This window comes from Rhynchophorus ferrugineus, unplaced genomic scaffold (assembly GCF_030347505.1).
Source record: "Rhynchophorus ferrugineus isolate W39M unplaced genomic scaffold, kcgeb_rfMv2 rfM2, whole genome shotgun sequence".
NCBI lineage: Eukaryota > Metazoa > Arthropoda > Insecta > Coleoptera > Curculionidae > Rhynchophorus > Rhynchophorus ferrugineus.
In genome coordinates, this window is record NW_027472581.1 from 30,170,564 (window position 1) to 30,193,448 (window position 22,885).

The 22,885-nt window shown below is 29.2% G+C and overlaps 1 protein-coding gene across 19 annotated transcripts in view; it reads left to right on the top strand.

The window, feature by feature from the left end:
* Positions 1–22,885, top strand: part of slo (calcium-activated potassium channel slo) — a 148,535-nt gene that overhangs the window by 84,960 nt on the left and 40,690 nt on the right. For 18 of the 19 annotated variants that reach the window (XR_013004265.1, XR_013004266.1, XR_013004267.1 and 15 more), the window contains exons 11-14: positions 1,623–1,728; positions 8,258–8,410; positions 11,714–11,869; positions 20,799–20,911. Coding sequence is in view for 12 of the 19 variants with exons in the window: in XM_076394886.1 (XP_076251001.1) it covers positions 1,623–1,728; positions 8,258–8,410; positions 11,714–11,869; positions 20,799–20,911 (528 nt within the window). In the remaining 7 variants the exon portion in view is untranslated. Of the gene's footprint in view, positions 1–1,622; positions 1,729–8,257; positions 8,411–11,713; positions 11,870–14,464; positions 14,578–20,798; positions 20,912–22,885 lie in introns of all 19 variants that reach the window. The other variant, XM_076394897.1, reaches the window with a different exon arrangement.

Consider the following 22,885-nt stretch of genomic DNA (forward strand, 5'->3'; position numbering starts at 1 on the left):
TGGACTTATTGGATTTCTGTTGTGGGGATGTTGTACGAAAAGTGACACCAATAAAATACAAATGGTCAAACAGAACAAAGTCCTACAAGGATACATCCAGATTCTATCAGAATGATTATTTAGACCGAGATTTCAAATAGCGACTTTTACTCAGGAAAAAAGTAGTAGCGACAAGCAATGGACAATATTTATGATATATTTTTTGTTTATATAAATAGAATGCAATGCAGAAAATAAAGACAAAATATAGCGTTAGTGCTAACAATGATCAACTTATTTTAACGTATTCTGCGATAACATTCTGTAGTAGTAATTTGATTCATATTTACGTAGACAAAGGCGTTATCGAGTTGCAATATTATGTTAACCCTACTTTGGTGTTGTTTTAATGTGAAAATGTTGTTGTCCCATTATACAGAAAGGAACCCGATTTGGAGCTGGAGGGACTGCTAAAGCGTCACTACACGACGGTGGAATTTTTTCAGGGCACCATGATGAACGCCGTCGACCTTGAACGTGTCAAGGTGTCACTTTTTAATCTGTTTACATATGACATGCGCACTTCGGTCGTCTTTTGTTTCATTTACATACTTTGTTCATGTTTTCTTTGCTGCAAAAATTCGATTGGTCGTAGTCTAAATGGATGTACGTAGAAGAACATGTTTATTTCATTATCTGGGACATTAAAACGAATTAAAATGTCATTAAAATTAATATACAATCAGTTCCATAACTCCGCACTACATATATCTATCTCTGATGTGGATTGACGTTCTGAATTCAAACTCGAACCCATGATCCATTAGCCAAATAATAGAAGTGAAGTTTTAACAGGTTTCACTTAGGAATCAAGGACATTTTTAAATAATTTATTTAGCACCAGTCATTATTCATGAATAACTTATTCTAAAAAAAAATTCTCTAGAAACAACTAATAATTCTTAAGTTGTTTTATTAAGTTGTTTTTATCATACATAATTTATAAAATGAGGTTAAATCTAAACAATTTAATATTATTCGTATTTCATTTGAAAACAAATAAATTAATCGAAATAAAATTGAACAATTAAAGATACTCTAATTTTCAGCAAAACATGTCATCCTTAGGAATTATATTTATATTGTGCTAAATATATAAAGAAATAATGCTTGTTTGGGAAGATGGTAACTAACCAAGGCTTACTTAGGTTTCCATTTTTATGTTTTCTTGCAGAAACCAGATTTCAATCTGGTGAGGCAAATAATTATTTATGTCAACAAAAAGTTCTTTTGCATATAACTAGCAATACAATCGGTCACTTAAGAATAAGTAAATATGAAAATAAAACAAAATAAATTAGCAAATGAGCTTTAGATGATTCTATAATACCAATCTGTAGTACCTTAAAATACGAATCACATTACGTATCAGTTACGATGTAACTATCATAACTAATAGCAATAACTAAGTCTTCTGCTGTGCTTCTGATTTGGGCTATGACCCCCTACCATTTTTATTTTAAGTTAGTGGCTGCATGGTAATGAAATTAAGATGATTTCCCTTATTGATTAGATCAGCGTGTTGAGGGTAACATTTAGAGCCATTTCGTACTTTGTACCGTTTATTTTTTGCGACTGTACAGGAAACCACCGGATCTCGAATTGGAGGGCCTGTTCAAAAGGCACTTTACCACGGTGGAATTCTTCCAGGGCACAATCATGAATCCCATCGATTTGCAACGGGTTAAGGTAAGGATGTACACGGCCACTCGGTGTATAGTCTATTTTTCAAATCACAGACTGCAAGGTTGTCATTTTCTATTCTCTTTTTTATTATTAATTTTTATTCCTTTCTCGAACTAATGAAAATTTTGTAAATCTGGCAACACTAAGTTCATTAAATCATTATTAACCTAAAATCTATTGTCCTTGATACGTTTGATAAAATATTTTATTTTTATATTGATTGTATTTATGTTTCTGTGTACTATTTTGCCTGGAATCTGTCAAAAATCACTTACATTTGACAAGAGTAGGGTCATAAAAACTGAAGAAAATTTTTATTTTTATATAGATATTTCGTTATATCAAGTATTTGTTTTTTAAACATTTATGGTATAAATCAAATAAGATCCCCTAATATATTATATTTATTATTTAAGACGTATTATATATTATTGATAGGTATTATAACCAATGAATTTGACATTATTATAAAATCTAAGGAAATGTGAAAAGCGTTGCTTAATACAAAAACATGAATTAATATTCTTGTTTTTCTATTGAACATATTACTACTTTCTAAACATATTATAAGAACTTAAATAAAATAGAACTTATCATACACGAGAATAGTACTTTAATATTACAAATATTTTGATGTAATAATTTTTTTGTTTTTGTTTGTTTTATATATATATTCGAATTCTATCCAAAATTAGAACAAATATGGAAACACTAAGAATTTAAATACATCCCAATTTCAATACATATTTCCATTTATATATATTTTTAAAGTTTCAGCGAAAATATGAATAATCTGGTAACGTTAATATTCAAAATTCAATTACCTAATATTTAATAGTCTTTTGTAAGAACTTTGAAAAAATGTTCATAAAACTTTAATAAAGATTTGTTTTATTTCCTCTTAAAATTATTATTCTTAATCTAACAAAAAGAAAATGACAACCATTGTAATCTAGTAAATAATAATTTAATAATATCTAAGAACATTTTTGGATAATTAAATGATAATATTTAGTAATTTAGACAACGTTTATGGACACTATTAGACTAAACCCGTTCATGATTAACTGGTTCCATATAGAATTAGTCGTTATTATTTTGGCATGGAATGACTGAAATAAATGTTTAATTCATTTTGTACGGAACTAACGAATGCCGTGACGTTGACAATAGTGGAATTGACAGTTTCAGAGCGAGATTATAACAATATTTTATCAAAAATAGAATTATCAATTGATGGTTTCGAAAAATAGACTATAATTTGACCAAAATAATTTGTAACTCAAAAATATTTGGTGTTGGTACCTAACATTTACTAGCCACGCCATATTACAAATCAACAACATTTACAAATCACACTTACATAAGTTTAATTTTACTAAAAATAATTTATAAAATAAATGGAAATGAAAACTATAAAAAAATCAAGAGAAATTGTCTAGTAAGGTATAAGAAATTGTACTTCCAAAATAGTACTAATATATTCTTGCTAGACATTTTCTTAAATTTGATAAAAATAATAGTAATATATCTATGTCTCATAGGAACTATACTATATAAAATCCCGAAACAAGCTAGTACTATATTGAATTAAAATCATTATGTGTTACCATGTACCGTAACAGACTACACGAGTGGTACTCACAAAAACTGGTTACAGGAGTTTTCAATAAAAATACTTTTAGTTTCCTGGTTAATATTGCAATAATAATGTTGTAAATATAAAACTTGACTGAATTATTGACTGCTTAAGTATATAATATAAGTGTGCATAATTTTTAATGTTATGATAGTCATTTTGTTTTTTGAACTAATAAAACTGTTAGTGCTAATGATACTCACAATAACTCTTTACAGGAACTGTAACAACAAACAATTGGGGTTTCAAGCATCTTGTTAAATTATTAGTTATAATCCCAATGATGGAAAAGCTGTAATATACTAATTTATGAAATAATAATATTATCTGTATTACTAATACTGTGAATGGCAGCATAATTTTTGAAATGATGAAACACATTTTATTATTAAACACAACGACTGAATTGATTACCATGGAGCATCCACAACACCTGGCAGTACCTTGTTTTAAAATATTTATATACTATTTCTATTGCTTTTGCTGATATAACCCCAGAGTTGAATACCATAAGTCCATACTGGTTTCAAAACTTGTTGGTAAGGTAAAAACTTATTATAATAATTATAATTATTATTATAACATGTGGTTTTTGAATGCGTCATTTTTCTCTCCAGCATTGGAACTTGGCAATATTTGTTTGTTTTTTTTTTCGTAAAAAATGTAGCAACAATATTTTCGTTGAATGTAGGCAAGTCCCGAGTGTACAGAAGATAATGGATTAGTTCCATTATATTTCCTTGTACCTGCTTATATTTTTCTCAAGTTAGAATAGGCGTTTTCTTGTTTGAGTCTGACGTACTGGTCACTATGGCGCTGTTTCATGAGGCGGCTTTCATGGTTTAGGAATTATAATTACTTCAGCCACCTTCAACTGTTGTAATATATGTTGTAGATTGAATGTAGCATTTATTACTTTCATGACCTTAATTAGTGTTCTTCTTGAGAGTTCCTTTAATAGTTTCCCGGTAATATGTTCAAAATCTATTTTGCCTATAGAGCCTATTTTGCGCTAATATATTTTTTTATTTTTCAGCTTTTCCTATACAATGATGGAGGGAAATAATTTAACGTTATCCCCTGTATGGGGTTGAGACATTCTCTTGGGATGGTCTGAAAATTTTGTAGACTTCCCCGGATTATCTCTGGCCAAGTACCCATCCTTATTTTTTATCGGAGGCGATTTCATTATAGGCCCCTTTAAGTGTCTGATAATTCTCCACAGAAAACATTCAGGCACTTGTTTTATTAGCAAGTCCATGGAGAAATTGACTCATGTTGTTAACTTTTAATTGTTTAATTTCATGTCTCATTTGATATTAGTTTCATCTTTTTGAGCCCTGAACTAATATTATTTCTTCCTCGCTCTTTTTTTCTGATAATAATTCTAAAATTTATTTAGGGAATTTAGTACCATTTAGTTGCCTTCTAATTTCTGGGGTATTCTGCCACGCTGAGTACTGAACATCGTTATCAGTTTCTCCACCTCGGAATCCAGTTCTTTTTCGTCAGTTTGTTTTTATCTAGTTTGTATCTAGTCTTCAAAGTTTTTTCTTCCAATTTTATTCCAAAACTTATCTAATCAGTTTTTCTATTAACCAAACAGGAATTACTTTTTACTTTACAATTGATGAATAGTCTTATTTTAGTTTTAGATTCTCTTTAATTTTCAAATAATTTCTTGAAATGTTTCTAATGATGTAAAAATCCAGCAGACCTGGGATCTAATCTGCATTCGTTGGCCTATATGTGGATTTATCTAATGAAATAGTTTCACAACCATATGCTATTCAGGCAACAGGACCTTCTGTACCTTCGGTGATAATCAGTTTTGATCGCTAATGTTTTGCCATTGTAGTCACTGCCTATTATAATTTCATTTTTCAAGTTAGCTACTTTGATGTTGTTTACTATCCAATGCAGTGCTACTATCCACTAAATAGTATTGATAATGATTAGCAGATGTCACAAACTAGTAAGATGTCCGTTAAAAATATCATAGGTTTGCAATATATTATATTTGATAACAATAAAATCAACACAATTATAACACTATATGTTACTTTTGGAAATACAAGCCGATATATTAACCCCTTACTCGTCTTGCTTGTATATTATTACAAGTACAACATAACAGTGGTATTCAATTAAGTTGTAAATTAAGATTGTACTAAGCATATCTAATATTAGATGCAATTAATAAAAAAATAAAAAGAAAGATATATGTTATAATAAAATCAATTGATAATAAGAAAAAAAATTCATATTTTATTATGTGATGTTTTATGGAAACATCACAAATTCAAAACAATAAAAATTAAAATATTAGTTAAACTGATTGTAGATCAATAAAAATTCAGCACTAATATTTTTAACAAAATAATATATTTAGGGTTATACAAGTTTGATGAATAACCTTTCCAATTTTTTATTGCAATTTACAATAATTAGACCCAAAAATATTACGAATTTATATAATTGAGATTAACTTGAAGGTCTAAATAATGATTCCCTTCTTATAACCATTCTGTCTTCCCTTCTTGTTCTAATTATTTATTATCTATCTATTACGCAATATTGATACAAGGATTTTAATATATAGATCTTATGAGACATATTTTAAATCAACAAAAATTAAATAAATTCCAAAAAAATACGATGAATATTCGGTAAGTGACCACTCTCGCACTGAGAGCCATCTTGTTTCAACTAGCCTTTTTTATATTCTACAAATAGGTCGATTATCGCTTGCATGCAACTAGAAACAAATTTTGATAGGATTATTGGATCTTTTTTTTTGTTTCATTTCCTTTGTTCTTTCTTTTACTTTTAGACAAGAAACCATTAACAGCACACATTCCGGTTGTTGGACTCTCACGACTTTTTTCGCTTACTATTTCATCGATTATTCGGTCTATCATGATTTATTTTTAATGAATTACTTGTTAGATGAATGTTAGTTGAGGCATGCCGAACAGACATACGTTTTTTTAGCTTTCGAGTCGATTAGAAACGAACTTGGCCAGTAGGAGTCGTTCGTATTAGAGATTACTTTTTTCTTCTATGAAGAAATTGACGCTTTAGTTTTCGAATTCCTGTACATTTTTAACGAAATGCTTTGTCGTCGCAATGATTGTGAAAACAACTTTGGTAATGTAACTTTTTAACTGGGGATGCAAATGGTATTACAAATATGTGTTGGTTAGTTTCAAATATGTATAAATATTTCAAAATTATTTTGAAAAAATAACGAAAAACTAGTTTACTAGTATTCTAACAGGACTTAAATATTGCAAGCATATTAATGTACCTGATTCAATATTGATGATGTTATTCAAACAGTAATAATGTGATAAGCACGCCCTAAAAATATATTTAAGTTGACATTTCGGTACCAGTCCCTAGATTCAAAATTATATCAAAACAATCAATATAAATTAGACCTAATATGAAAATAATTTATCTAAAAAGTTAGTTATTAAAAAGTTAAAAGTTAAATTATAGTTAAAGATTCGAATGATTAGTTTTCACGCATGACGAGTTGTTCTTGAATTAGCTTCAATCAGTTATCAGTATCTTTGGCTAATAAATCATGACGTCTAATAAATTCTAATAATAGTTCAATCTATTCATATATTTTAGAATATCAGATGAAAATTCACTTCTAATCTTAAACTATCAGTCAAAACAAGGCAGGTTTAAAAAACAATGATGCTGATTACTTGATATATTATTGCCACATACCTGCCTATAAGATTTCAGAAATTGTGGAGCTTTAAATTTGCTCCAAAATTTCTGAAAAATAAAATATAAAATAAATCGTTTACTTAATCAAGTCGAGCGAAATTCTGTTAACTTTGTCAATAGTTTTTTTCATGGAATATTGTATTATAGTATATGGTTAGGTCATTTTTCCGAATTCTGTGAATGTTGAATTTGTGCATTGTTAGAAAATATTCGGTTAAAATAATATAAATTGATGTTGTAATCTCTAACATTTAATTTCAATTTATTTTCAGAAATATGAACTGAATATATTCATATTTAAATTTGGATTGACTTATATTGTCTTTAGAACTGAATAGCCTTCGTGAAAAATTCAATAAAATTTACCCCTTCGATCACATTTTGACCATTTCGATAATATTTCTCAATTTTTTATTTACTCTTCGATTTCTAACAATGTTACATCAGAAAAATTTCAACAAAGTTATGTGCATATGCTATTTGGCAAAAGTCCAGTTTTACATCATATAACAATATAAGTGAACGATTATAACAATATGAGCTTATCAAAGTAAAAGTTGATGAATATTGAAACTAGGCAACACAATTGTATTAATATATAATTGTACATATATATTTGAAATTATAATTGAATAAGCAAATATTCCTGTAAAACTTGTAAAAAACAATTAATCTACTTCATTTTTACATCAAGGTCAAACTGCTTTTAAATAAAATACGTTCCTAGTTATTAATTTACTAAACAATATTAATGCAAAGACTGTATTCCATTCTATGAAAATAAAACAAATTATTAATTAAAATATATTGTAACATATTCTTAATTAATGCACACTATAAATAATAATATTGCCTCAGTATATGAATTACATCAATAATTTAACAGGAAATGAACCATTGGTAAGTAATTTTTTTAATAAATATACCAAAACTATTAGCTTAATATTTAATGCTACATGCTGGCTTTATTATGGAATATAAATGTACATAATTTTCATATATTATTATTCATCAAGCGCTACATCTCCGGTAAAAAGTTATTGTTTCAATTATATATTACCACAGTTTTCACTTATCATTGGTCGTCAATATTTAAATCAGTTTAATAACATAGAGTCGGCGTATGATGAAAGCGATATTTTGTAGGTACACGAAGCAGACGCTTGCCTAGTCCTAGCCAATAAGTATTGTCAAGACCCTGATGCAGAGGATGCGGCCAATATCATGAGGGTAATATCAATCAAGAACTACAGCGATGACATTAGAGTTATTATTCAACTGATGCAGTATCATAATAAGGTAAGCAATACATATCGTTAACAACGACACAACTTGTACAGCTGAATTCAAATGTAATTTTTTTTATTAACTGGCTATTTACCATTAACAGTTGGATACTAAAAGTATGTAATATTGCAAAAGAAGTTTAAAAGGAATTGAAAATATATTTGCCTTACCTCATATTTTTCTATGAAACATTCATTACAGTAGAGATGTCGACCAGGGTGAAAGATTTCGATAATTATAAAAGTATACCGATATAGCAGAGAATAAAAAATAATGATCTTTTTAAAATGGTTAAAAAATATGTTTAATCATTTTTTTTTTGTAAAAATATCGATAAATATCGGTCAACAAGAATATCGAATATTGAAAAAATAGATATATCTATATTTTTCGGCATCCTAGTGTAGAGTTCAAGCACATCAAGAAGATTCAACTTATGTTTTAATGAAGGTGAAAAAATATTTCTACAGATTCATAAGGAATTTACTTCCGGCCCATTATATTAATTAGATTCAGATGTAGTATCGCTTGAAATCTATTTAAATATTTTATTAAATAAAACAAAGTATATTTTACACCATTTCTTTATGTGCATTTTTTCTTAAATTTCAAGATACTAGAAAATAATTGCTTTCTACTAATTTTTAATGAAATCATTTTATTGCATATTGATCTCAATGATATTGTTCGTAAAATGTATCTCAAGAAACATATAGTCCTTCCAATCAATACATCCAATGCACGTCACAGGTAAAATCGAATATACTGTCAAATGCCATTTGTAAAATTGTAAAATTCGTTTTAAACTCGGGACCTATTTTTCCTTCTTATTTTGCCCTAGTTAAATGTGGAAAAGGCAGAAGGTCTGATGCGTTGGAAGTCAGTCTATAACATTTGATTTATGTTGGTACTGATCGACCCTGTTGTCAAATGTCTGCAACATTCGCCAAAAGGTTAGATAATAATTATAGGTTACAATTATAGGTTTGTTGGAAGGACTATAGCAACATTATGTATAGTCTGTTCAAAAACAGTGAACTCCGTCATCTGAACTGATTACGTGGCAATGTTGCCGCATCAACTCCGAGTTTTGTTTATTTTTGCTTTGACATACAACAAAATTCTAATTTAAAATACCAAATGCTTATGTATATTCTAAACAATTACACACATATCTAGGCACATAAATCTTTCACATTTTACAATACGATTTTCTACAGTTATCCTATATTATTAATGAGTATATACACCTTTGTGTTGTTTCCACTCGCATCATCCAATCTTGAAAATTGTCAGCATTGAATCATAATACGACATTCAATATATCTAACACTTGTTCACAATTTTATTAATTGTCAATTTCTTCTTCAATGTGTCTCTTCAATGTGAGTTCATCCAAACCGAAGGTGTTATTAACCATTACTGTTTCCAGTTACTATTAAATATTATGACTAATAAAATCTAATCAATTGTTATTCCAACGTTTGCCTTTTCCCATCAACTTTCGCTGCCATAACACTATTTTTATTTAATATTGCCATGAGTGATCCAATGTCCTATTCTGAAATATGCCCGACTCATCTAAATTCACAAATTGAAATAATAAGCCTTATTTGATTTTATTATATGACTTTAAAAATTGTATTATTTTAAAAGCAATGTCTAGAAGTTCCATTAAATGTTATGTTATGCTATGTTACCCAACAGTGACACATATGAAGAGAGCTGCATATATCAAAGCTTTGAAATAATTGTATTAAATTATATTTATATTGAAAAAAACTACTCACTGTTTTATACATTTCATATATTTGATCTCTAATGCAGCTAACATCAAGCTGATCTTGATTCGTCACTCGCTTCGTATGAGAAAGGTTTCTTTTTGGTGAGTCCAAGATTATATTTTTTACTTTTTGAAATATTTCAGTGACCGTGCCCATACTAATATTCAGTGCAGCTCCAACAAAAAAATATTTTAACGCTATTATACGCTAATAAATATTTTCAATAAAAACCGAAACTTATCTTGCCGCATACTAAATTTAACTTATTTAGTAGAATATATTTAGGAGTAAAAATGCCTCCATTATCTCATTCCTGTTCGAAGTATCTGATCAAAGACACAGTCTGTTCTCTCTAGTTTCGGCATTTTCAATCAGAGTAATGATAAGCAATGATTTGTTGAAATAAATCAATTAATCAAAACAAGCAAAGCGTTAAAACAACGTTTACCGGGTTAAACCTGTAGTTATTGTAATTAATATTTTAAAGAATTTTACAGACCATTTGACAACTGAATGACTTTTACAAGCTGACTCGGTTACATGTTTGAACGTATCAGCCAGCATTGTGTCTCTTTTTAACTAGAAGAAACTGAGAAGGAAAATATTTTCTGATTCTAAAACAAATTTACAAGTAGCGGCAGGAAATACATTAAACTCTTGATGGTGTGAGTTCACTGTTATTTTGAGTAGACTATGTATATCAACTAATTATAACAAATATTATCAATCCTAAATTTTCTAAATTTAACTGCTTGAACCAAATTGCAGCCTGGTCTATAAGCTCTAAGAAATTGTATCGGATACAACAAATTCCTTACATGTTAGGTTGAAATTGACCTGTAGTAGCCTTAAGAGAAAAATATACTTAAAGAGTGGCCATTTACCTTTAAAATATAAAATATTTTACTTATTATATTTATTATATATATTTATATATTTATTAAGATATATAATATTGCTTCGTTATGCTCTTATCATATAGCATAATTTGTTAAATTACGATTCACATTATATCAGGTATTTATCGACAACTTAGTAGCAATTGGAAGTATAAGTATATATTAAAAACGAACAAACCCAATTTTTATAAATACACAATATTTAATTGATTTATTGTCTATTGATCATAGTGAATAATAATATTGTAAATTGATACATCAAAAATCTCTGTATACCGCTTTCATTATATATCATATATATACCATCATATTAGCCTAATTTAACCCCCATCAGACATACATTTTCAGCATATTTGGATATTTAAATAACTTATTTGGGTTTACTTCAATAGTCTACTAGTATTACTTTAATAGTGCAACAGTTAAAATTACAGCTTCTAAGATGAACAATATAAGACAACTTGAATTGGCTCTTTTGGAAATTTCATTATAGTCTATGAAGCACGGTTTCCTTGGATTTAATATATATCTGGGATAAAATTCCGATTTTATATTGTAACATTTTTAGTAACATAAATTTTGTGGCGGACTGTGCACATATGGAAAATAACGTCGTTTTTTTTATTTTGCAGGCTTATCTATTGAACATTCCATCGTGGGATTGGAAACAAGGCGACGACGTGATCTGCCTTGCCGAATTGAAATTGGGATTTATTGCTCAATCGTGTCTCGCTCCAGGGTTCTCCACCATGATGGCGAATCTCTTCGCCATGCGCTCCTTTAAAACTGTAAGTGACCGATTTGTGATCTCTCTCCTGTTTCTGTTTCTTTTTCGGTTTCAATTCTGGTGAAAGCTGAATTCACTGCTCTGGATCGTTTTGGTTATATCAACAGCAGACGGGATTAGTTTTGATGACTGATTATCAATGTTTTTTAAATCGAAACCAAACTGAATAATTGTGGATGATCACAAAACACACTGGTAAACAGTCAGCAAGATTTCCTTTTTCCTTCCTTGATATTGATGATGTTTTAGCACATTAAAATTAGTTGTATTGAAATAGAGAAAGTATACAATATGAGGCTTGGTATCTAAGTTTAGAGATGTATATTTATGGCTTATAAATTAGTTTTAATTTTTTAATTTGAAGCTTTATTGCGATAAATAGGTACAATATATTTTATTAAAAATTTTGTCCATTGATAACCGCTACTGTTTCCCAATTTTTATGGACTCCATTTCGGAAAAAAACGATGTATTTTTTGAGACTATCTACGAATCCACCCATTTTTTGGTATGTTCATAAAAAATGATGCGTTTCTCAGACAGGTCAGGACTTATATGTCGAAATAAGTAGTATAAGTGTCGAGTTTTGTGATGCTGAAGAATAACATTGTTGTGTTTTTGCCCATGATCTGACCGTTTTTCGTGCAGTACTTGACTCAAGGGCATTAATTGTAGTCGATAGCGATTCCCATTGGTGGTTTCATTAGATTTTTGCAGGTCATAGCTTACCGCACCAAGCTGATATTTTCTTTTTCTTAAAAAAGTAAAACTTAGGGCAAAAGCAATTTACTCTATACAAATACAGACATTCTCAACGCACTGAAAAAAATACTTTGACAAAATAACACTTGCTGAAAACTGAAGCTTGTCAATGAGTCTTCATCATGAAGTCGATTATAAACGTACCGGATGTAATTTAATACACGGTAATACCATCGGTTATGAATAGATTAAAATTAATTTATAGGCCAATTTTTACAGCGGGTTGAGAAATTATTAGGGGCAATATTGAGATTATTAAATGTTCTAGTTTAATTGGACTTCTGTAACCAATGATTAATTGGGGGTCTCATATACTTTTATTTGTATCTGTAAACTACAGAAAACGAAACAGTTTTATAATATTCGTTTTGGTAATTTTAATATTATTATAAAATAATTTAATTAATGTTAATATCTAGTAATGCCGCCCTTTGCTCCAATATGAGCTTCTATGCGTTAGGGTTTACATGTTTTCGCATCTTTCTGGAGTTTGGAGTTGTGATCCCATTTTCTGATGAGAGTTTCAATTAACTGCTACTTGGTGGTAATCACTTCTTTTACATTTGCCTATTTAGTGAGTTCCCACATGTTTTCTATGGGATGCATATCTGCTGAATTCCCTATCCAAGGCAAAATAGTAATTTTTTCCGCCAAATATACAGTAACACTTCTGGATTTCTGACACGGTGCCGAATCATGTATAAAAGTGTAGTTATCATCAGGAAACCATCCATTAATCTGCATAGTAACCGGCTTTCTAGTACTCGCTTGTATTCGTCTTATTTCATTGTCTCTTCTACAATGTATAGGCGTCCCAAGCCTTTGGCTAAGATGACAAACCATACCATGACCCCTACCGGATATTACTACTAACCCTCTTTACACCACGGCATCGTCCTACCAAAGAACTTGTTAAAATTTGGAAGGTTGATTAGTCGGAAAACCACATCTGTAAATTAATATAATTATTACTAGAAAATCGTTTTTAGCCAATTTTATTGTCCAATGAAGTTATACTTACTCTACTTCAGGCGACAGTTATATTTCGATTTTTTCTAGCTTATTCGAGTCGTTTCTATTTCATGCTGTAGGTTAAACGTGTTTTTTTTGGAAGGTTGCCTTCGAAATCTTTACACTCTCGTCGCTTATTACCGTAATCAAATGAGCAACGCTCTTTTTACTATTTTCGAGTAAGATGTTTCTTATTTTTCGATCGGAACGAGGTGTGGTCATTCTTTTTCAGCCATATTTACCAATAAGATTAGAGGCTTCAAAAGGCCTTTTATTATCAATTTTAATTTTCTCTAGACTAAACCTAAACTAAACCTTTTAACTAGACCTCTCTTTCAAGCCTCACTCATTCTGTAATGTTGAAAATTTAAGGTAATCGCATCGAAGCATTTATATAATGTAAACTCGTAGACAAAAGATAGCAAAAGTATTATCATACGAAACATTAGTTACCTTTTGACTATTTTAGACACAAAAAAAGTTGGTTAAAAGTAATATAATCATAATATCTAGACAATACAATAATGAGAATAAATGTTACACAATTGACAAATGACGCGCATATACTGTGTTACCACTTAGCAAAAACAATAATAGTGATACATATTTAAGATAAAAAAGCCTTTAAAAAGAGCATAATTTATTCAAACAAATATAATAAACTATAAATTTCATAAATACTGTCCCTAATAGTAATTTGAACACCTACTGCATACCAATTATGACATTGATATTATGTTTGATATTTTTAATCACGGTAAAACATCATCAACACTCCCGTTCTTTTTGTGCGAAATGATTGCACCATTTGCAATGATTACAGTCGCCAGGCATGCAAATATGGACCAACGATTATTTGCGGGGTACGGGTATGGAAATGTATACGGAGACGCTGAGCCCCTCCTTCATAGGCATACCTTTTGCCCACGCGGCCGAGTAAGTCGCCCTCCTACGTCGAAGTGACAAACCAACTTGCACCCGCCAAACTGTGCCCTCCGTTCTGTGCGTGTGTTGCCGACGAACCAGTCTCAATCTCTGTCTTTGTCTCACTCGCTGTCGTATCTCCTGTCTTCCTTCTCGTTTTTTGTCCTTTTTTGTCTGTTTTCGTTCAATTGGACTAGACTAGTAGAACCTCGATTAGTCCTAATTTACAACCACGATTTTTATTTGGTAATAATATGTAAAATATTGTAGTATATTATTTGAAAATGAAATGTCAATCATTGAATAAGATATTTTTAAAATTATGTACGAAGCTTTGATATAAAAACACTGTGTGACATAATTTTTCTAACATAAATAAAATGACGTGTTTTGAATTACTTATTTCGTTGTTAAAATACTGTGTATTGACATGGTTGCCTAACATGTCACGTTTCCTAGTAATGGAGTGAATTCTATTTACGCTTAAAAGCTGTATTACTCCATAATGGCAGCCGATATAGTTTTAAAAGAAACGTATGAAAACATGAATCTAATTTTAGACTTAATCACATACAAAGAATACGACAGGAAAGTTTGTGCTGATTTAAAAGTTGTTGCTATATTGCTTGGACTACAAGAAGATTTCACAAAATATTGTTTTTTCTCTGTTTGTGGGACAATTGGTGTATTGCTACTATGAAGTTAAAGATTGGCCATAAAAACTGACTTTGTGGTAAATCAAACGCTAAATATAAAACTATTATTCCACAGAAAAATGTCATTCTTTCACCCGTATATATAAAACTTGATTTAAAGAAATATTTTGTCAAAGCCATGGGTAAAAAATGGTAAAGGATTTTTGTATCTGAAAACTATTGTCTCTAAACTAAATGATGCTAAATTAAAAGAAAGCATTTTTGTTGCCCCCAAATAGGAAAACTAGAAAAACAATGAATTCGATGAAAATCTTATCGCGAAAAGTTAGCGGTTTGGTTATCTCTAAAAAAAGTAATTCATATATTTTTCGGCAATCTTAAAGCCGAAAATGCCGAGTTTTTGTACCATTCTATAATATAGAGTTTATTTGTTACAAAAAGGTAAAACGATGCAAAATATCTTTAAAAATTCATTTTTTGCATTCCCATTTCGATTTTGCCCCGTTTCACTTTCAATGGCGAATGACGAACAAGGTAAACGCTTTCACCAGAATATAAAATAGATAGAAGAGCGTTATAAAGGAAGATGGGATGCTAACATTATTAGATTACCACTGTTTCGTAATGAAAGAGGATTCTACTTTATTTTACAAGAGGTAAAAATTTACAAAAAAAATGACAAAGTAAAAATTTCGTCTGTTTCTTTCAGAATATATGGTTCATTTTTTCTATTGACCACTTAAACCTGAACTATTTTGATTCATTGTCTATTTGTAAATATATTGTCTTTATTTATAGTACTTTAATTTATCATAAGTCTAAAATAGTAAATGTTACAAAAAATCCGTATAAGCTTTTGTGTCCAGTATGTACAATTTGACAAAAAAAGCCGTTTTATTTAATGTTATAGGACAAGAAAAATTTGCACACAGTGCATCAGCTAAAGAAATACATTTATTAAAAAGAAATATAAAAATAAAAAGTGTAGACATGAAGAAAAGATTGTTCCATCTATTACAATAATTTAAATAAATAATCTAGATAATAATGTGGCCAATTAAAAATAATGTCCACAATTAATACATTCATACTAACAAAATAATAAATAATTTGACAAAAACAATACAATTTATGGGAATTGAAATATACGAATTATTATTAATAATGACTCTTAATTTACATGAAGAGTATTTTCCTGTGTAATCGAGGTTCTATTGTATTTAATAATTTTGTTACACCTGAGGTGGCAGATATTTAATTATAATTATTTTGTATCAGAATAAATTAGTGTCAAAATGTAATCAATATAACTACATTATTAAAAATATGGAAAATATAGCAACATATTTCAAATATCGCTACAAAATTTTAATCAATCAATAATACAGGAGAAAAAAGTGCCTCCGATATGATAAGCCGAGTCGGCCAAGCTACAGCAGCTTTTGCTTCTCTAAGGTAGTGCATCTGGAAAAGAGGAAATGTGGCAGTAAAAACTAAATTTGTCTCCTTCGAATGCTCATCTTGTCAATCCTTCTGTATAACACCGAGATCTAGATACTATTACAATGTGACATTTGTAAGCTTTAGATCTTTCAGATACGATACCTAAGGTAAAATCTACATGTTTCTTTCCGATATCAATGCAAAGTTGAGGAACAAATTCAGGGATGCAGATTATAATAGTTTGAACATGACTGTCCAACAAAAAGTCAATGAATTCCTCACAGATTCCTGTGGCGAAATAATCTTTAAATTGATTGATGAGAAAGATTCGGAAGAAGATTGAAACAGCTCCAAGAAAGATATGGATTAAGATATAAATAGCGATAAATAGCGATTGTTAAACACGAGTTATGGACTGATGATTATGATAGTGATGATCATCGGATTGATATTATTCAGAAATCATCAAATATTTCCTGTACTAATGAAAAAAGTATCATTGGTCTACGCTTAGTACTTTTAAATAATCATCAATCGATAGAAAGAAAAATGCTTTTTAAAAAAAAGGCAATAAAACCTAAAATTGCTTATCATTAAGATATAATTTGATTAATTTAATGGTTAAAAATGTTTAATTAAATTTCAATCAAATATTTTTATCGCAAATGTTACATATCTCTAAAATATTACCAACTGGCAACATTGGTTACAAAATTAAGACCATTTGTGAGCTAATGGTTGTTTGAAATTCTGAACGAATTATAAAACAACTTATGCAAACAAAACAAATAGACAGCTAATATTTATAAATATTTAGTGGATTTTATAAAAGAATCAATTTAGAATCAATTGCTTTAAAAGTAAAAAAAGACAAACTCTTAATATGTCTTATTAGTTAAAAATTAATTGCGAATAGCTCTTTGAAGTGTTGCGATAACTATAATTGGTTTCTAACAGCAGTTTCCTGCTTATAATCTCAATATCCCTGAATTTAAAACCGTCAAATTTATTTTAAGGAAGTCAATTTTATCACTAGTTTATCAATTTCTCATAACTTTTAAACATTAGCGCATTGTATATATTTAAACTATTAATGATATAGCTTTGTCAGACATCCGAGTCATTGATGTATATATTAACACATATATCTGGTGAAATATAATTATTGCTATTGAAGGAACAACGCAATGCTATACCTATGCCATCTTTCGTAGAAATATACGAATTCATTTCAAACACTTAACATATTAACAGTTATAATTACTCCTGCGAAATTACTTTCAATTTAATTTGCCGATAATTACACGATAATACACTATGCTTAAAAATTCTACCTACAGAAGTAACAAAATTATTACAGAATTCTAGTCATACATTTGTAAATATTATCAATATATTGAGAGAGAAATTACACTAGACTGTAATCATATTAACTCCGATTGATTCACCAAATTAGAACGTACCGATGTTGGATTGAAGACCTTCCACAGTGCCAAACGCCGTTCTGTTTCTTTTTGTTGTTTTATTACAGCTCGAATAAAAGATGTTCAGTACCATCGTTCTCATTATTTTCAGCTAGCTTTTGTGGTAAATCTGCTGTTGATGTTTTATTATTTTAATTGTTGTACTCCTTTCTCTTTTCTTTATTGTTTTAAAATATTTTTGCGTATACTGATCAAAGACGAGCGCAGTTTTGATATATGTTATATTATCTACGGTAAATAGTTATAATAAAATTATTATATAGATTGATAATTAAGGATCTGACAAACCCCTAGCTGCAATTAGCCAACATAAGTTACAGCATAGTTTAATCTCTTGAAACTAAGAAATCTATGCTCTATGTTAAAATATCATCGCTGTTCTTCATTTACAAAGCTAGTCGTTAATCTAATCTATATTCCTCAGTTTTATCAGTGATATTGATAATTACTTGTATCATCTAAAAAAAGTATATTATATTAGAGTTCTGGCTTATCTTGACTCCAATTTTATCTGACATCCTTTCTATGACTATTAATTTTAGTATTACTTATTGTTTAACAGTTTTGAATTATATTTTCAATTTAATTGAAAAATGAAGTGAGAGCCCTGGAGTAATTTAAAATAAAATAATTTAAAGTAAAAAGAAAGACAACTCTGGGGAGAAGTTTGCAACATCCAATAACTAGATGGTACTATGATCGCCATTAGTGTAATTCGATTGGTTAGTTTAAATTTCCATTATAAGCACCTATCAAGAAAAATATTTTTGTTTTGAAAACTCAGATCGAATCTTAAACGAAAATGGTGTCACGTGACTGACGTCACATTTTATTGGCCAATAAAGATGAAATTGAGAATTTTATTTAATTTATCGAATAAATTTGTTAAAAGAAATTAAATAAAATCATAAAACATATATATAGAAATAATATATACCATAATAAATAAATAAAAGAAACTATATGCGTAAATATTAAAATTCAGTATTTTTGTTTTATTATATCAAAAAGAAACACCTCATTTTTCACTATTAAAATTCTTTTAACTTCTTTAATCCAAAAATATATCATATATCAAGAAATATATATCATCATTCTTTCTAACGTTTTATCTTGTAAAATATTATGTATCGTACAGCGAATAGGAATATATCTGTTAAAATTACGTCTGACATAATCTAGGAATAAAATAAAGGATCTAGCTTAAAGACCTGCATAAATAAGAGAATGTTGACAAAGTTACTAAGGGAGGCAGGAGATAATGCTTTACCTCTACAAAATAGATATCTTAGATAAATTAACCTCTTACAATTTATATACAAATATATACAAATAATAAATAATAATAAAGCTTTTTAAAGTGCTATAAATTTGGCAATATTCAGATATTGATTAACTTTAAAAATATTCTTGTAGTGTACATTTACCTTCATAATTTAGACATTGTTTTGTTTAAGCCCATTTTGGTACTAGCTTAGGAAAAAATAAGTTAACTTTCTTACAAAAAAAAACAATATATGTTAATATATCTATGTATCAGGTCTTGCTTGCATAATTATTGTCGTAAGACCTGATAATGACGGATCAGATTCTTCTGAAACGTTGCCAAGGCATTAAAGGTTTTTCTAGGAATCGAACGCGGAATAGAATTTAACTATAACGTTTCCTATACAACACCTTTCAGATCGAAAATGCATTACAACGAACTAATTTTAATTATAATTTTGTTACAAAAAACGTATAAAAAAATCTAAACCTACTCTTCCTTAGGTCACACACATAGAAAATTGCGCCCAAAACAGGCAACAAACTCACCGTAGAAATGAAATGAATCAATCAAATAACTTCACGAGTCTTAGTACAACGATTTAGACATATTTTTTTTAATTAATTACATCTTACATTAGATATGCTTAGTACAATCCTAATTTACAAATAAATTTATTACTACTGTTCTGTTGCATTAATACACAAGAAAGGCCGATTAATACATCAGTGTGTATTTCCCAAAAAAACATATAAAATGTATCAAAAAGGTATTGTAGTATTATCTGGACTTTGGACGTCGCGAAATATTTCTCCAAGTTCTCTGTCAAGTTAAATCTCTATTTACGCTTTAAATATAGCTCATCATATGATATAACACCACCACCAAGTCAGTAGCAAGTTTTTAACGAAGCAAAAATTTTACCAAGTTAGGAACATTTGTTTCACCATCAAAAGATAAACTTTGGCCGTATTTCTAACTATTTATTAAAGTAGTAAAACCTGTGTTATACTTCTTTATTTCTACAAATTAATAGGCGGAAACAGTAGAAATGTCTGTTTTCAAATGTAGACACAACTTAATAACTGATTTCGATTTTCAGTTCCATTAAAACTAGTGAATATACTGTTTTAAGGAATATTTCAAAGCCAGATATTTGAATACCAATCTGTAAATAATGAATATTAAAACTAATAAAAATAAGTTGCCTTTTAGATTTAGATTCATATCAAAACTGCGCACGTCCTCTGTATAAAACAAAAAGATCATATTTCCGCTACTAACAATCAAAATACGTCACGTAAAAACGGGATACCAAGCGACGTATCTTGATCTGTCACGGTGAAAAATCATAGAATGGAGATCCTAGATGGCTTTTTTCAGTCTCCTGACACCCAAGTGTGGCAGAACGACTATCTCCAAGGGACTGGATGTGAGATGTATACTGAGACTCTGTCCCCCTCCTTCACGGGCATGACTTTTCCTCAGGCCAGCGAGTAAGGCTTTCAACTTCTTAATTAACACAACCATTCACATCTCACACAATAATCTCGGTCATGGCTTGAATTTCCAACAACTAATACGATGATGTATTCACATTTACTTAACCAACATTATATTTATGGTAAATTAGTGATATAATTATATTCCAAATCTATATACATCTCTATTTCAGTTAGTAGCTTGTGATTGATTTTATGTTACTCCTATTTGTTATTTGATTTGACTATTTTCTTTTCATATTTTTTTAAACCAACCAAAAGAGCTTAATCTGCTGCTAAATTTTGTCTAACTGAACATATAGCATAAAAGTTGTATTTGATCGAGTAATATTTTAATACATATTTCCATTTTTTTTGCAATATTGCAATAAAGTAGATATTAATTTTCTTTCAATTCCACTATATGCTTAATATTGTTTATTATATACTTTTAGTATATTAGATGCTTGCATGTATTTCGATCTACAATATTGGTGAAAATGTGAAATATTAATGTAAACCACTGTTAAACATTTTAACCTAACTGTTAATTAGATGGTTTGATAATTTTCTACATAAAACAGAAATTTTAAATTTAGTATTATTCAGAATGCACATACACTAATTATGGAATGCTCAAAATTGAATTTTCAATACGTATTACTTTGGTTCTTAGATTTAAATATATCTGCTGCCGAAGCAAATTTTAATTTGAACGACTTAATAGTGGTGGTTTTGATGTCAATGAAAAGGGTGACATGAAGGATGAAAAAAAGGCAATGAATTGTTAAAATAATTGAACAAAAACCCAGCTCAAAGGTTCAAGCATATTTCAGATAGCTCAACAGCAGCTGAACCAAATGTATCCAGACATTTACATGTGAAAGGAAGTATCCAAAAGGAGGGAAAATAGTTATATCTTGAATTTATTCAAAATTACATTTTTTTGCGTATTGTGACTAGCAACGAAAAATTTAGCTACTATGGCAATACTAACCAGAAGAAGTCATAGAAAGCCTGACACTTGGACATCATTTCAGTGACAACATTGACAATGAAGCTGAAAATTAATATCCATAAAGCTTTACTGCGTTGTGGCAAGGTGCTCTGTAGCAAGGAGTTAGGTTTTAAAAGCCGCTAAAACCGAATGAAATATTACTGCAGATGAATGCCACTGAGATGTTTACCGTCGTCAATTAAACAAAACAATAGCGAGTAATAGTTCTTGTTTTGAAAAGTTACGAAGATGATTATAATGTTTTTAAAGTGACAAAAAATGACCCTAATACATGCAAGAACCTAATATATTACAGCCAAACCTTGCATAGTCGCCAATTGATAGGTTGAAATATTTTCAAAATTGTAGATTTCAAGCAGAGTAAAACTCTATTTACACATTCAAACATTCAGAAGAAATTTTGATATGACAAGGATAACCCTGATAACATAAAGACCCTATAACAAATTATATATTTATTAATAACTCATGCAAAGCGGGTGTAATATTCTAATAAAAAAGTAAACTATATTTTTTACAGAATAATAACCTACATAATTATAAGAACTACCAACTAATAATGATTAATAGGAATTTTCAAAATTACGTATACACAACTATAACACCATATATTTATATATATTCTTCAACGACACATAATGTCCACCTAAAATATTATTTTTACTTTTTGTTATGGTAAATTTCAATGCTGTATCACTGATTTACCATGAACTTGCATAATATTTTATTGTAAATACATCCAAATAATATCAATCATAAAGTAAATCGAATATTACCTAAAAACACATTGTTGTGAATTGTAAACTACTAATTGTTACTAATCGTAGTAGACTTAGAAATTTTGCTACTCGTATTTTTTTAACCCGATAGAATAGTTGTGTTTTTTACATGATTTTTGGTTCGTTTCCTTTTGGTATTTTTTTTTCTCGAACAAATAACGATTTTAGGGGGATAGAGCTTGGAATTTTGAC